The 17,500-nt window shown below is 41.2% G+C and overlaps 1 protein-coding gene across 1 annotated transcript in view; it reads left to right on the plus strand.

The window, feature by feature from the left end:
* LOC135088998 (carbonic anhydrase-related protein 10-like) overlaps positions 1–17,500 on the plus strand; it is a 183,403-nt gene that overhangs the window by 48,258 nt on the left and 117,645 nt on the right. Inside the window, exon 2 of the mRNA XM_063984115.1 lies at positions 13,210–15,218. Coding sequence (XP_063840185.1) covers positions 15,143–15,218 — 76 coding nt within the window. The 5' untranslated portion in view covers positions 13,210–15,142. The remainder of the gene's footprint in view (positions 1–13,209; positions 15,219–17,500) is intronic.

Genomic DNA, 17,500 nt, shown 5'->3' on the forward strand with positions numbered 1-17,500 from the left:
AGATCCAGTTTACCACATGACGACTATTAATTTATGTAGAGCAGGAATCACTCACACACACACACACACACACACACACACACACACACACACACACACACACACACACACACACACACTTTCATCTTCCATTTCTCATACTTAAATTTACAATCACACTTTCATCGTTTCAAGAGGGAGAAATATGCTGCACAATACTGCAATTTCAAATAAACCTTTACCACCACCACCACCACCACCACCACCACACAAGTACACCAAGCACCACCTCAACACCTGTGGACACAAGGGCAGGTAAATAAGTGAACACAAAGAGCTATCAAGTATCCCAGTGTCCCTTAGTGGATCAATGGACACAAACAAGAGGCAAACACCACGAACATTAGGACACATCAATCACACACACACACACACACACACACACACACACACAAAGACCCCTTGAGACCGTGGAAAAGACTAAGGGATGATATATATACAAGGAGCAAGAGAAGCGGAGATCCCTAATCGATGCATGGTGGTTTGTCATGCTAAAATGTATTGAACTCTCTATTCCAGGCACGTGATGGTGTTTGACTCGACGAGAAGGGATTGGGTCTGTGGCGAAAAAAAAAATAAAAAAATAAAAAAATAAATAAATAAAAAGATACAAAAATAAAAGCCAGGAAGGAAAAAGTTTATGAGAAATGTAGGATAAATGAAAACAAAAAGAATGCAAATAAAAACTAAATGGAGAAAACTAGTCAATATGCAAGTGACAAGAGAGGACTGGATCTGGGATGAAAAAAAAGGTCCGAGTGGTAAAAAAAAGAAAAAAAAAACATACAAAAAATAAATGAACAAAAAAAAAGATCATAAGAAACGCAGGATGAATGAAAAATAGCCATAGCTGAATAAATGAAATAAAAAAGAAATATACACCATCAAATAAACAAATAAACGATGAAAATACAAACAAAAAAATACAAAAAAAAGTATATGGCTAATTATATTTTGACTTTCCTTTAAATGAGAGAGAGAGAGAGAGAGAGAGAGAGAGAGAGAGAGAGAGAGAGAGAGAGAGAGAGAGAAGCACACGCCTCAGTTTTAGCGTGCGGGTTCGGAGCTTCACACACGCTGCTTCGGACGCTTCACTCTGTAATTGAGGAACCTTCGCTCACATCACGACACGCGAACCGAACAGGGAAAAAAATAAGGGGAAAAAAATTGAAGGGGAAAAAAGGAAAAAAAGGTAAGAGGCGTTTGTTTTCTCTTTCTGTTAGAAGTAAAGTGAAACGCCCCCCCCCCCGTCTCTCTCTCTCTCTCTCTCTCTCTCTCTCTCTCTCTCTCTCTCTCTCTCTCTCTCTCTCTCTCTCTCTCTCTCTCTCTCTCTCTCTCGGTATAATTACACATGTCAAAATTAAAATGAACGATTAAACGTTTTAGTGAACAACATCTACAACTACAACAATAACAACAGTAGCAATAATAATAATAATAAATAATAATAATAATAATAATAATAATAATAATAATAATAATAATAATAATAATAATAATAAGTCAATTACTCGCTGGCGTGAAAATATATTACATTTGCTGTCCCTGAGTAATTATATAGCGGCGGAGCGGGGAGGGGGGGAGGGGGAAGGGGAGGGGAAAGGGAAGGGAGAGAGGGAGGAGGGTGGGGGAGATCTGTGACTGCTGTGTAAGTTGTATGCTGTTGCTATTGCTGTTGTAGGTGGTGGTGGTAGTGGTGGTGGTGGTGGCGGTGGCTATGGTGGTGGTGTGTGCAGTCCGCAATGCAGTTCATGTATCTATGTATGTATGTATGTATGAATGTACGTATGTATGTATGTATATTGTGATGTGCTTGTGGCATACGTACACACATATATAGCCCTCCTTCACCTCTCTCTCTCTCTCTCTCTCTCTCTCTCTCTCTCTCTCTCTCTCTCTCTCTCTCTCTCTCTCTCTCTCTCTCTCTCTCTCCTTTCATCTTTCGTTCTATTCCATATATCTCCCGCTTACACTTCTCCTTCTCCCTCTTTCTTTCTCTTCCTGTCACTTTTCCTCTCTCCGTCTCTCTGTTTTTCTACACTACCCTATATCTCCTTTAATTGATCTGTAATTTTCCCCCATTCATTCCCTCACTCCTTCACTCTAAGGCACTATGAGGCACTGCGAGAAGCGTGGCACTGTGTCTTCAAGGGCGCGGTCACACGGGGTCCTCATCTGCTTCTATAATGAACGTTGCCCCTCATTCCATTTCCAAAGCCATTTATATTTGAGGGGAAAAAAATGCTTGTTTGTTGATGGTGGTGGTAGTGGTGGTGGTGGTGGTGGTGGTGGTGGTGGTGGTTTGGTTCTTAGTGATTGGGAAAGGAGGAGGGCGGAAGGGAAGGAAAGAAAGGAGGAGTTGGAGGAGGAGGTAAAGGAGGAGGAGGAGGAGGAAAGAGATGATGCTACAGTCCTCCTCGACCTTCCTCTCCTTCTCCTCCTTGTCCTCCTCTTCTTCTTCTTCCTCCTCCTCCTCCTTCTCCTCCTCCTATTTTTTTCTTCTTTATGATCTTTGTTTTTTCTCTTTTCTTTCTTCTCTTTCTTTTCTTATTTTTCCTTCTTGTTCTTCCTTTTATTAATGTTGTTGTTGATGACTGTTGTTGTTGTTATTACTGTAGTAGTAGTAGTAGTAGTAGTAGTAGTAGTAGTAGTAGTAGTAGTAGTAGTAGTAGTAGTAGTAGTAGTAGTAGCAGCAGCAGCAGTTGTTGTTAGTTGTTGTTGTTGTTGTTGTTGTTGTTTTTCTTGTTCTCCTCCTCCCCCGCTCTACTTAATGAACTTTTAACAAGAGTCAATTTTTTTCAGTCAATATTTCTCCTCTCCTGCGTCCGCTCCCTCATTAGGCGGAGGGAGGGGCTTCCCTTTGGGAGGGGAGGGAGGGGGGCGTGGAGGAAAGTGAAGGGACTCTGGTGACCCCTTGTGATTCCCTGCTGTGTTTCCCCTTGATTCTCCTCGCTTTCCTTCCCATTTCTTCCTTTTTTTTCTCCCTCGATTTCCTTCCTCTCCTCTTCTTTCCCCTCACTTGCCCTTCCTTTCCGTTTCCCTAGTTTCCATTGTTTTCCTTCCCTTTGTCCTCGTTTTCCTTTACTTCCCCTCCCTTCCCCCTTGTTTCCCTTCCCTTCTCCCTTCCTCTCGTTTTCCTTTCCTTCCCTTTTCCCTACCCTCACTTTTCTTTTCCTTCCCCTTCCTTCCCCTTCTTTCCTCTTTCCCCTCGCCTCCCCTTGTTTTCTATTCCTACCTCCCCTCACCCTTCTGAAGGATGGGAAGGGAGGTGGGAGGAGAGGGAAGAAGGGAGGGAGGAAAAATGAAGGGAGGGAAAATGGGACGGTTACAGGGAGGGAAGATGGGAAGGGGAGGAAAGATTGGGGTTTAGGACTAAAGATATGGAGAAAAAAAAAGGAAAAAAAAAGAAAAAGGAAAAAGGAAAAAAGTAAGAAGGTTTGAATGAAGTTAGATGGGGAAAGAGATAGAAAAGAGAAAGTGGAGGAAAAAAAAAAAAGGAAAGTGAAATGAATGGAATTAAAAGAGGGAAAAAGAGAGAAAAATTTACAGATGGAGGAAAAACTGAAAGGCTAAGAATGAAAGACAGAGAGGGAAGGGAGGAAGAGAAGGAGGAAAGGTGATAAAGAAAGAGTGAGAAATAGAGAGAGAGAGGATACGAACGAAGGAAACAGACAAGAGAGAGAGAGAGAGAGAGAGAGAGAGAGAGAGAGAGAGAGAGAGAGAGAGAGAGAGAGAGAGAGAGAGAGAGAGAGAGAGAGAGAGAGAGAGAGAGAGAGAGAGAGAGAGAGAGAGAGAGAGAGAGAGAGAGAGAGAGAGAGAGAGAGAGAGAGAGAGAGAGAGGCAGAGATAGAAGAGTAAGAAAATAGAAATGATGAAATAAGAAAAGGAAGCAAATAGAAGATAACGAATAGAAATGAGAAAAGAAAAAGAAGGAAAAGATGAAAGGAGAGAAAGAGTAGACGTGATAGAATAAGAGAAAAAAGGGAGACAGAAAGAGGAGGAAAGAAAGTAAAAGAGACAAGAGAAAGTGACGGAAAAAAAGGAAAAAAAGAAAAAGTGAAAGAGTAGATGCGATAGAATAATAGAGAGAAAGGAAAGAGGAATAGAGAAAAGGAAAATAAAGGAAGCGAATGTGACAAGAAAGAAGACAAGCAAAGAGGAATAAAGAGAGAGATGGAAAGAAACAGGAAAGAAAAAAATGAATGAAGAGTGAGAGAGAGAGAGAGAGAGAGAGAGAGAGGGATGTAATAGAATAAGAGAAAGAAAAGGGAAAAAAAAAATGAAGCGAAAGAGACAAGAAAGAAGACAGAAGAGAAAAATAAAAAGGGTGATGGAATAAGACAGGGGGAGAAAAGGGAGAGAGAGAAGGAGAGGAGAGGGGAAAAAAAAGAGGAAAATAAAGAGAAAGACACGCCAGCCTCTCCAGTTGAAAGAGGAGGAAACTCTGGCTTCGGTAGTCGATGGGAAAGAGGAAAAAAAGTGAAAAGGGAAAAAAATATCCTGAGAGCAGATCACAGGCTTGCTGGAAAACACACACACAAAAAAAAAAGGAAAAAAAAATACACGAACCAAGTAAAAAAAGAGTTAATGAACCGAGGATACACAAACCAGAAGGGAGCTGATGAGAGGGAAAAAAAGAAAGCAAAAAAGGAAGGAAAAAAAGAATAAAGATGATATTTTAGTGAACGGTTAAAAGTAAAAATAGAGGTAATAATAATAATAACAAAGAGTGTAATTATTCAGATGGAGAAAATTGCAATGAATGTTAATGATAATAATAATAATAATAATAATAATAATAATAATAATAATAATAATAATAGTAAACAATAAACAAAGACTCTAATTATCCTTACGAAGAGAAAAGAAGATAATTAGCTGTCAAAATATAATCCCAATTCATCAGTTTGTTAGAGAGTTATTCCAGAAAGAAAGAATGCAATACTGCCGTTATAACGCACACCACTAAACTCTTGCATTGGGGAGGTGGACAGAACAGAGAGGGAGCTCGTAGAAGTATTGTACAGCTGTTTATTCTTCTATGTGTCCTTATGAAACTAAACTACCCAAGCTATACCTCCTTCTATTCCTCCTTCTCCTCCTCTTCTTCCTTATCTTCATCCTCCTTCTTTTCCTCATCAGCTCAGATCGCCACAGTCTCAGTTCACCTTTGTATATTTAGTAAACTATATTAACCTAACCCTCACCTCCTCCTATTGCTCCTCCTCTTCCTTATCCTCCCCTTCCTCCTCTTCCTCATAAGTTTAGGTCACCTTTGTATCCTAACGAAACCAGTGACCAACCCTCATCTCCTCCTCTTCCTCCTCCAGCTCCCCTTTCCTCCTCCTCTTCCTCTTGCTCTTCCTCATAGTTTTGCGTCTCCACAGTCGGCCTGCTAACGAGATATCGCCCCGACTCCGTTCTCATTAAATATAATAGAAAACCAATAACTGCCTATAACGCTGCAATGATCCCAATATCGGCCACGGGCGAGAGAAGGCAGATGAGGGAGACGGCGAGCCTACCATTCGTCTCTGCAGGGAGGCGGCGAGATTAAGGCGAGACCGGGAACACAAAGGAACACAAAGGAAGGCCACATAGCAGCCCACTGTTCGGGTGACTATTCCACGTTAACTGCTGGTCGGAGGGAGAGGAAAAGTACGGCAGAGTGAAGTGAATGGGATTAAAAGCGGGAAGAAGAGAGAGAAAAATCTAGATACGGAAGGAGGAAGAATGTGAAAGGCTAAGAAAGAAAAAGTCAGAGGGGAGGGAGGAAGAGAAGGAGGAAAGAAGATAAAGGAGAGGAAACAGACAAGGAGTGACAGAGAGAGAAGAAAAGAGATGGGGAAGAGTGAGGAAATAAGAATGAGGAGGAGGAGGAGGAGGAGGAGGAGGAGGAGGAGGAGGAGGAGGAGGAGGAGGAGGAGGAGGAGGAGGAGGAGGAACAGCAACAGCAAAACAAGGAGAGAAAAAAAAAACGAAAAGACGAAGATGAAGACAGAGAGGAAGAGAAAGAGACAAAGAGAAAAAAAGAAAAAGAAAAACAAGCAGACGAGGAAGAAAGAGGAAGAAGAAGCACCACGACCACCACCACCACCACCACCACCACCACCAGAGCCAAAATATTACATAGCAGAAATGGCTCTCCTTTTAAGATTCATTCCAGGCGACAGGAATATTGGAATCTTCCGCATCGAGTTCAGTCAATAACAAGAAAAATGTGTATATTTCTTTTAACACCTCTCTTGAACACCCACACCTGCACGTACACACACACACACACACACACACACACACACACACACACACACACACACACACACACACACACACACACCTTCGATATTCGATGGTCGTGGCTGCTTTCCTTGGCCAGCTTCTAGGAGTGGTGCTGAGTGGTCCTTCTCCCCCCCCACTTTTTTTTTGAAGAGAGAGAGAGAGAGAGAGAGAGAGAGAGAGAGAGAGAGAGAGAGAGAGAGAGAGAGAGAGAGAGAGAGAGAGAGAGATTTTTCTAGATGTTTTGCTGTTTCTTATTTTCTCTCTCTCTCTCTCTCTCTCTCTCTCTCTCTCTCTCTCTCTCTCTCTCTCTCTCTCTCTCTCTCTCTCTCTCTCTTGCTCTTTCGGTTTCTTTGTTGTGTGTGTGTGTGTGTGTGTGTGTGTGTGTGTGTGTGTGTGTGTGTGTGTGTGTGTGTGTGTGTGTGTGTGTGTGTGTGTGTGTGTGTGTAGCTTCATGATGGCTGTTGTTTTTGTTTTTGAAAAGAAAAGTTTGTATAGGTTTGTTTTGGTCTCTCTCTCTCTCTCTCTCTCTCTCTCTCTCTCTCTCTCTCTCTCTCTCTCTCTCTCTCTCTCTCTCTCTCTCTTTGTCCAAACCTTTCATCACGCAACGCACACAAGACCTCATAAGGCAAGAGTACTCAAAGAAACACTCCCTCATTTCAGTTGCAGTTTTCCTCTCGTTTAGACGAACCGCGGCAGAAAGGGATGGAAATAAAGGTTTAAGTTTACGACACAACGCGGTTCCTTTACGGTCTCGCTCCGTTTTCTGTAAGGCATCGTTACCACTGAAAACGGGAAACTTACTCGTCTTCCTGTTAATTAGTCCCGGTCTTGTTTGCTGTTACCTGAAGCTGTCAGTATTGATTTCTACAGGATGATAAGGGTTTTGGAGGCTGGGTTAGATAGGTGGATGGTTGGATGATTAGTGCAAGTTTGGAAGGGTCTTAGTATGTCTGGACGGGTCGAGATGGATGTTTGGATGGTTAGTGTGGGTTTAGAAGGTTGTTAGAATATCTGGAGGGTGGAACATCTGAAGTGGTATAGATGGATGGATGGATGGTCAATGTGTGCGTTTGGAAGATTGTTAGAATACTTGGAGCGTCACTTATTTATTTATTTATTTTTTTATGTAAGAGAAGTAAACAGACATCTGCGCAAGGACACAAAACGTAAGAGGAAAAAAAGGAAAGAAAATAAAACACACTAACGCTTTCAAATTCCCTCCTTCCCCTTCCATAAAAAAGAGAGAGAAAGAGAAAAAATCGCAGTCAGTATTAAGAGGTTTGTCTGAAATTTGGATCCGCAACTTCCTTCACTAATGAAACAATGCCTGCGTGTGTCTTTCATGTGGAGGGAGCTTCAATAATGATGCCATGAAGCCCCGCAAGATGAGGAACCCCTTGCTAGGGTCCCCTCTGATGACAAAGACTTTCATTATTTCAAGGCACCGAAAGAAAAAAAGAAACTCGTGCAAATTTAAAGGTATTTTCCGAAGCTCCTACCGATACTGATGAGGGAAGGGTGGTGGCAGCATACAAAACCTCTCTCACTATAGGAATTTTGTGTACAGCTGGCCACATCATAATTCCAGAACTGAAAAACGACTCGTGTAAATTTAAAGGCATTTTTCGAAGTTCCTACCGATGCTGACAATGGAGGAAAGGTGAAGAAAGCATATAACACTTCCCTTAGTATAGAAGCCTCTTGTACAATTGGCTACATCATAATTCCATCAATGAAATTAGGAAAAAAAAAAAAAATTCTGTAAAGCTAGACATTTTCTAAAGTTTCTGCCAATTTTGATAATGAAGGAAGAGAGAGAGAAGCAACATACAATACCTCCCTCAACATACCCAAAGAGGAGTCCCGCATACAAGTGACCGGGAGCTCATAATTCCACCAATTACTGAGGGTGATTGAATCAGTTATGAAGCAAGACTCTCACGCTGCCCTGAAATGCCTTCTAATAAGAGACAATTCAGCGCAGCGACGAACTGATGAGATGATTCGTGACGTGGAAAACACTCCATCTCAGCTTTACCACTCCGCGTTCTCTCTGCAACCACACGAGTCAACCTTGCGCCACTCGGATTCTCAAGGACTCGGGAGATACAAGAGTGGAAGTCAGAAGTGTATTGTTGATGGGTTTTGTTTGCCTAATATCTGAACTGTGATGGAAAAGGTGGCGCGATTTTGAAATGCTTGGAGTATTTGGACAGGCAGAGTGCTCCCATTAGCAATATCACAGCCACCAGTGTTCCTATCACCAATATCACAACAGTAGCTAGTGAAAGTGCATCAATAGTTTGTTATTCTTAATGCCACACTATTGTAGTAATGTTATCATGACTGTCACTATTATTTCTGTCATTATCAAGTGTGTTATTACCAATATTAGAATCATTAATATTACTATAATTATCATTACTATTATCATTATTGTCAACAGTATTTCTATTACCCGTATCGATTATGTTATTCCAGATATTAAGAGTATAATCATTACCATCATTATTTCCATTCGTTTAATATGTGAAATAATCCTTTTTTTTTTCACTTACATCCATACATCAAACAAATATCACCAGTCCATTTTAAAGACGAACCACTTCTCAGTAACACATCACACCTGCATCCCTTTCCTAACACGGCTGCCATCTGTCCTCTAACCCCCCTCCCCTCACACACATACATCTATAACTGATACCAAACATGAGGCTTTCTTACACTCCTTCCCTTCACTGGAGTCCAAAGATAGAAGCGAGTCTGTACCAAACCCTATTCAGGTGAGAAAGATTAGTAGTTTGGCTCCTTGTCTGGTTTTCGTCTCCATCGCTTCCCGTCAAATAAAGGCTGATTGGAAAACGCATCATTGGCATTGGAGATTCTCGCATATCAAGGAGATTACGAACAATAGTTTTTCCACCAAATCTTCCTACGCGGATAATCTTTACAAAACCCGCTTCTAATGTGGAGCTTGATGATATGATGCTTCGTCCCCCCACTCAGCCACTTTCAAGATTGTGAGACGAATGCAACGCTACGGAAATTTGTGGAAAGAGACTTGGGGAAATGATAAAAATATTAGAGAGAGAGAGAAGGATAGAAAAAAAAAGTTATGAAAATTTGTGGAAAGGAAGATTTGGGAAAATTATATGAAATGAGAGAGAGAGAGAGAGAGAGAGAGAGAGAGAGAGAGAGAGAGAGAGAGAGAGAGAGAGAGAGAGAGAGAGAGAGAGAGAGAGAGAGAGAGAGAGAGAGAGAGAGAGAGAGAGAGTGGGAAGTAACTAAAAATTCTGTGGAAAGAAAGACTCATGAAAATGGGACAAAACTAACAAAAAAAGTATGAAAAATTATACAAGATACGAGGAAGATAAAAAAAAAAATCCACTTCATAAACCACCAGAAAAAAGATAAATAAAAATAGTAAACAAAGAAAAAGAAAGTTAAGGGAATGATATAAAGCAGGGGAAATTAAGAGACAATTCGTCCTACTACCAACTGAATAAAAAGAAAAAAAAAGGTCGGAAAAAGAAAACGAAAAAGACCGAGAATACGTTGTAGTGTCACTCAAGAAAAAAGACGTAGAAAAACTAAGAAAAAGAGAAAAAAAGCAAGAAAAAAGCCGATAACACATCGTATTATGACTAAAAAAAGATAAAAGAAAAAAATAAAAGAATAGAGTCGAAATTAGCAAATGTGATAGTGACCAAGGAATTGCGGTTTAAGGAGAAGGAAAAAAGAGGGACATTATGAGGTAAAACTTAGCCAATCTCTCGCGCAACACACTTAACGCGGACAAAAATCCAATAATGATACTGGGCCGGAATATCCCAGCTCGTCAGGTACAGTTAGCGGGGCCGGGCCAGGTGAAAGAAGGGAGGTGGGTAACTGTATTCTCTACCTGTGAAAGAAGTCTTTTTTTTTTACTTTTTTTTTACTTTTTTTTTCTGTTATGACAATTAACGCGATTTCTCTGTCTGTCTGTCCGTCCGTGTCTGTTTCTGTCCCTCTCTTTTCTTTTTCTCTGTATCTACTCTCTCTCTCTCTCTCTCTCTCTCTCTCTCTCTCTCTCTCTCTCTCTCTCTCTTGCTCTTTCGGTTTCTTTGTTGTGTGTGTGTGTGTGTGTGTGTGTGTGTGTGTGTGTGTGTGTGTGTGTGTGTGTGTGTGTGTGTGTGTGTGTGTGTGTGTGTCTACTTTGTACCCTCTACTTCCTCTATTTTATACCCATCCACTCAGTCCATCCCACTCCCTCCTTCCCTCTCCCTCTCTCCCCATCTCCCTAGACAGCCTGATCGAGAACCCAAAGGCGTTGTAGAAAGAACACGAAGCAGACAGAGAGGGAGATGGAGAGGCGAGCCCCGTAAAATTAGCAACGAGATGGGAGGGAAAGAGGGAGAGGGAGGGGGAGAGGGAGAGAGGGAGAGGGAGACGGTGGCTGGCTGGCTGGTTCTCTGTGGGGAGAAAAACTGCTCTCTCCTCTTTTCTATCATGCAGGAAACCAACCAGCAGCACCTACAGGAGGAAAATTGGGGGATGGACCTTTTTTCACCCTGCAGGGAATTAACTGGTGGTGGTGGTGGTGGTGGTGGTGGTGGTGGTGGTGGTATTGGGCTGATCTAACTGAATTGAGCTTGAGTGAAGTAAGGCAGGACGGAATAGAGAACAGGGAAATAGAACACAGTATAGTTGAGGTGGACAGACCAGAGCACAGCAGAACAGGACAAAACAGAGCAGATTAGACGAGAGCAGAACAAAACATAGGATAGGAAAAGAGAACAAAGCAAAACTAAGGGTAACAAATCTGAGTAGAGATTAATAGTAAAAAAATAAATGAATAATAATAATAATAAAAAAAGCAAAACGAGACAAACCTAACGTAACCTAAGCTAACCAAATCAAACACACACCAAAGCTAACCGAACACTAACCGAACCCAACCCAACCGCAAACCTTAAGCTAACCAAACCAAACGAAACCTCACCTGGCTCTGAATAAAGAAATGACAGACAGGTATGATAATGTGACAGTCAGGTTTGGAGTCAGGTGTGCAGGTGTTAATCAAAGTGGCATCTCGTTGCAGGTGTTGCCGCCACAAAGTGAATAAATATGACTCGCTGCAGTTGGCCATAAATAGATTCAGTGAGCCCGTTTTCTTCGTAATACGGGGCACTAGTGTAAAATATCGGTGAGGTTTGGGGGCTTTGCTACATGGCGGGGCTGTGAGGAACGACCGTGGACATAAACACAGATATAAAAAACACACTCTTATGTACACTGCTTTTGTATAAAGGAAAAAAAAAAAGGGGCAAGAGTTTAGAATACAGAAAAATAGCAGAAAATTGGACGAATGTATGGGATCACATGTAATCTTGATATACGAAGCACACTCATGTATACACAGAGATATATTCGTGTGAATTTTCTATTCTCCCCGCCACGTAACACGACAAGCTCAAAATTTTAGAATAGGGAAAAAATAAAGAAAACTAAATGGAAATACAAGAAAAAAATGCATAATCTTGATATACATAACAGTCAGAAATATCTTTTTGTGTAATTTTTCTCCCCCCACAACGTAAAATGAAAAAGAAAAAAAAGAAAAAAAAAAAAAAAAAATAAATAAAAATAAATAAATAAATAAATAAATAAATATATATATATATATATATATATATATATATATATATATATATATATATATATATATATATATATATATATATGATTTTTGAATAGGAAAAATATGAGCGGAAAAGTGAAAGAGAAATTTCAGACGGAACAGAATAACTGGAGCAGTGAAAATATGAACCTAAAAATGCAAAGATTGTAAAAATAGCAGAACTGAATGCAAGAAAAAAAAATGTGAATAATCTTCATAACACACACACACACACACACACACACACACACACACACACACACACACACACACACACACACACACACACACACACTATAAACAATAACAGAGGAAGTCGAGATTTAGATTAAAATAAAAAAAAATAAAATAAAAGAAAGAGAAAAATAAGCATAATTCTGATAAAATACATATGAGAAGATTTTGTATAAAAAAACAGAAAAAAAGAAAAAGAACAAGAAAATATGCAAAGATCTAATAACACACACACACACACACACACACACACACACACACACACACACACACACACACACACACACACACACACACACACACACACAGAGGAAGGAAAGAATGAAAGAAAGATGGATTAAGAATAGCAAAAGATGAATAAATAAATAAATAATAAAACTGCAACTAAAACGGAATTAAAGAAAGAGAGAAAGATGCACAACTCTTAACACACACACACACACACAGACACACACACACAGGAAGAGAGGAGGGAAGGTAGATAAAATAATATTCGAAGGGACTCACAACAACAGTAAAATATTCAAGGCACCACATCGCTAGAGGTAATAAAGTAAAAGAAATGAGTTTCTGTGCCGTAATCTTTCACTAAGGACGCCATAAACAAGGTGACTCAGCCCAACTATCCACCTCCCAACCATCCACCTCCGGGCAATCCACCACTAGCGCCGCCACACCCCTCTTTCCTTGTTTCCTTACTCTCCTCGTCCTCTTCTTGTTAATGTTAATCTTTTTCTTTGTTTCTTTTTATTTCTGTTCCTTCTAGTGCCCATTTTCCTCCTCGTCCAATGTTTTCTTGTTCTTCTTTGTCTTTTCTTTCTTTCTTTCTTCCTTCCCGTTCAACGTCAATCGACTATTTCGTTTATTTTGTCTCGTGTCGTGTCGTTCTCTCTCTCTCTCTCTCTCTCTCTCTCTCTCTCTCTCTCTCTCTCTCTCTGTGCAGCTACAAACATCGAAAATTAATCTGTGACAAACTCCTTACTTTCCTCTCTTTACAGGCGTGCGGACGAGGACAAGGGCGAGAACGAGAACGAGAAAAGGAGAAATGAAACACTAACGCCGAGACACACCAACCCATCCACCCACCACCCACCACCACCTGAAGAAGTAATAAAAGAAAGAACAGTATTTTGAAAGCTCTCTGCAGTATGGTGACGCGTCCTGCCCCCCCGTGCCTCCGCGTCAGGGCTGCTGGATGGGGTTACGACACCTCTGCGCCGCCTCCTTCACCGCCACAGCCCCCAGCACGCCAGCACGGACCAACAGCACACTAAATACGGACCGAAACACACGTACGCATACACGACAGAACATAACTCTAAAAAAGGGAAGGAAAAAGAAATAGTAAGAGAAAGTGAATGAATAACAGATCTGAAGGGGAGCACTGTGACTGCCAAAATCAGAAACCGATGAAATACTGAACTTAGATCCCTGGAGACTGAAATAAAAAAACCCTACAAGAACTAAACCTTTAAAAAAAAGTTGTACTGGTTGTGGCAAATAAACAAGAACCACATAACCTGACCTAACCTAACTGTATGACATAAACACAATGACGACCCCAGGAGAAACAACACACGGAGGCGCAGGAGCAAAGAGGAAGCGGCGAGAGTAACAGCTGCACTTCCTTGAGTCTAGAACGAGGGGACACTGAGAACCCCAACGTGACACAAGCACACCTGACGATACGTGGCGGCCGTGAGGGAGGCAGCGAGTGCGTTTGAGTGTAGAGTGCATGAATTTGAAGGCACAATAACACATAACACTGGAACACCCTTAGAGTCTGTGGTAATCCTCTTTCCCTCCCCTCGGTAGAAAAGGATGAGAGAACACAGAGGAGGCGGTGAACACGGTGAAAGACAAACGTGGGAACAGTGAGGAAGAAAGAGGTGAACAGTGCGCCAAGTAGAAACAAACATGTAAGGAAATAAAAAAAATATAAACACGCCGGAACAGTGACACGGGAAAAACATGAACACAGCACCAGATGGAAATAAACAAGTAAAGGATATGAAAAAGATCTATTCTGGTGTGGTTTTTAAGCTTATTTGATCACCGTACTCGTGAGGCGGACAGATAAATCAACCTGTATCACCCCCGCGTGTCTGAACTGAGTGGGTTTGGAGTGGCGGAGTAAGACAGGCACAGACGCACAGACACGAGCCACCACTAAAAATACCTGCGATCCGCGTCTTCCCGGGAACAGCAATGCATTATAAAAGAGCCTTCCTGGAGGTGATTAAGGCGCGCGATCACCTGGCGGGGACGAGAACGCACGAAACACCGCAACACCAATCAATACCTGAGCTGGGTTGAGACAGAGGCGCCATTGTACGTGCAGGAGGAATATTAAAGCATCGCCATCGCTCCCTCCATCCTCTTAACTAGCGCAGCCGAAAAGAGGCAACAGAAACAAGAGAGGAAAGAAACATATGCATACACACACAAACACAGACACAGACACGGGCAGACACAAACAAGTCCGCCTCACTTGGACTATTACAGGCGACAATACAAAGAGCTGTTAACACTAAAAGGAAACGTAGGAGTGTGGAAAACTTCAAATGGACTGAGTGAGGAGCAGGCGTCCCTCTTCCATTTAAGGCGAGTAGTGACGGGTGTTCGCTCACTCACTCGTTGCTGTCTCCGCCACTCGCCTACTCGCCTCAAACATCAAAGTCCCTCCGCGCTGAGAAAATAAGAGAGAGGGAGAAGAGAGAGGGAGAAAAAACCTAGCAAAGGGTGCATGGACTAGACATTAAGTGACGCTAAGGATCTCTTGGCAAACCTGGAGTCTTTGTAAGTGTGTGTGTGAGTGACAAAGTGATAGATGACCCGTGTAGTCTCGAGCCGCTGCTAAGTCCATGCCACGCCATCTTGCCACGCCACTTCCCGACCCTTCAGCCTAGTACTGACTCCCCCTAGTGCAAGATGGCGGCCTCCAAGGTGTTCCTCAGGGGCGCCATCTTGGTCGTCCTCATCCTCGTCACCGAAGGGACCCCGACAGGTAAGTATCGTACGCTGCTATCTAACTATCGTACTTAATACACGATAGACTATGCTAGATGTAAATATTGCCTGTTTGCCTTGTTTTTTTGGTATTAATAAATTATAAGAGGTCTAAGAACATTAAGAGCAGAGTTAAGCCATATGTTTGACCACAATGGCTTAGGTGAGTGTGTGTGTGTGTGTGTGTGTGTGTGTGTGTGTGTGTGTGTGTGTGTGTGTGTGTGTGTGTGTGTGTGGGGAGGGACGAAGTGTATGTGTGATTTGGTATTAAGGTGATGAATGTGCGTTTGTGTGTCAAGGAAGAGTTATTATTAAGCCATTAGAGTCCACTTTAGAGGTAAGAACTAGCTTATAGACTGTGTGTGTGTGTGTGTGTGTGTGTGTGTGTGTGTGTGTGTGTGTGTGTGTGTGTGTGTGTGTGTGTGTGTGTGTGTGTGTGTGTGTGTGAAGACTTAGTTATTAACACGCTTGGAGGTTCGTAAAGTGAAAACCAGACTCACTTTCGTACCTTCGAGTATTCTAATGGACGAACTCAAACTGTAAATCGAAGAGCGACAAAATCCAAGTAGTCTCTGCCAGCTCGAGACTCCAACCGCATCATACTGACGCTCGGCACGCTGACCAATGATACGTGAAGTTTAACAAAAAATGAAGTGAAAAAATTGAACGTTTATTGACTCAGGTATCAATCATAAAGGTTATATAATCTTACTCTGTCTAGTTTTAAGCAGTTTTTCTTTTTCTTACATTTCATCTCTTCTTTTTTCGATTCTTCTCTTCTTTTCTTTGCAATGGATCGCTTGTATTATTAAACCCTAATTCATAAAGCACATTCTTCTTTGTTTTTCTCCTCTGTCTCATTCCAAACAATTTTTCTCTTTTTTAAGCTTTCTTTCTCTCTTATTCTATCCTTTCTCTTATTATTGAACACTTCTATTATTTAAACTTCATTCATACAGCAGATATTCTTCTCTTCTCTTCTCTCCTCTTTGTCTCGTTCTAAGCAATCTTCCTATTTTTTTTTAACTCTTTTTATTTATTCTTTTATCCTTTCTCTTACTATTGAACGCTTGTAATATTTAAACTTCATTCATAAAATACATATTCTTCTCTTCTCTACTCCTCTTTGTCTCGATTTCAACAATTCTTCGTCCTCTTTTCTTAATTTATCTCTCCTCTCTTTTAAATGTTCTCTCCTTTTCTTGCAATTTAACGCTTGTATCTTTAAAGCCTCATTCATAAAAATCACACATTCTTCTGTTCTCCGCTTTGTCTCATTTTTAAGTAATTCTTTCCTCTCTTTTATCAGTTCTTCTCTCATTTTTCTGAATTCTTCCCTCCTTTCTTTTACGTCAAGCGAGGCATGGCAAGTGTGCCAGTGGAGGAATGAAGAAAGAGACAAATTGAAGAAGGAAACAGTACCTCGTGTTCTGAGTGAGAGAAAAAAAAAGATGAAGATGAAAAGAAAAGAAAGAAAACAGATTAAACTTCACAGGTAACACAGAGAATGGAAAACGTGCCACTGAAGAAAAGAAAAAAAGAAAAAAAAACGAAATGAAAAACGAAACATTATCTGGTGTTGAGTGAGGGAAAAAAAGATGAAGAAAAAGATTAAAAAAAACAGAAAAAATTATAATCTTCACAAGTAACATGAAGAATAGTGAAAAAATGAAGGAAAAAAAGCAGAAATTTAAAAACGAAACGGTACGTCGAGTTTTGAGTGTGTTAAAAAGATGGAAAAAAAACGAAAGAAAACAAGTTAACAAACAAAATAAAGAATAACGGACCCAACACGACCCACCCACCCACCAGCCCACCCACCCACACCCACCCACCCACCCACACCCACACACACACACGGGTGAATGCCACTAATTACAGGTGAAAAGCACAAGGCACAGGTAACTAAGGCAGGTGTGTGTTTAACCTGTGAACACTGCTTTCTTTCTCCTTCTTTCCTTCCCTTACTCCCTTTCTTTACACTCTTCTTTCTTTCCCTTCCTAGTTTCATCAGGAATTTTCTCTTACCCGAAGAAAGAAAAAGAAACGGAGAGGGAGAAAGAGAGAGACAGAGAGAGAATCAATGAATAATACAGGGATTCTAAACTCAGAATGCAAGAAAGTTTATCTACACGCCTTTCCCAGAACGCCAATGAAACATGGAGCCGCCCTTTAAAAGTAACAATGCGTGCACCGAGGATAAACAGTCACGGTGATAAACAAAGCAAAAACAATGACCCAACACGTAATGCAGCAGGAGTCATTAACTTCCTTCCCTGA

Source organism: Scylla paramamosain, chromosome 32, assembly GCF_035594125.1.
Source record: "Scylla paramamosain isolate STU-SP2022 chromosome 32, ASM3559412v1, whole genome shotgun sequence".
NCBI lineage: Eukaryota > Metazoa > Arthropoda > Malacostraca > Decapoda > Portunidae > Scylla > Scylla paramamosain.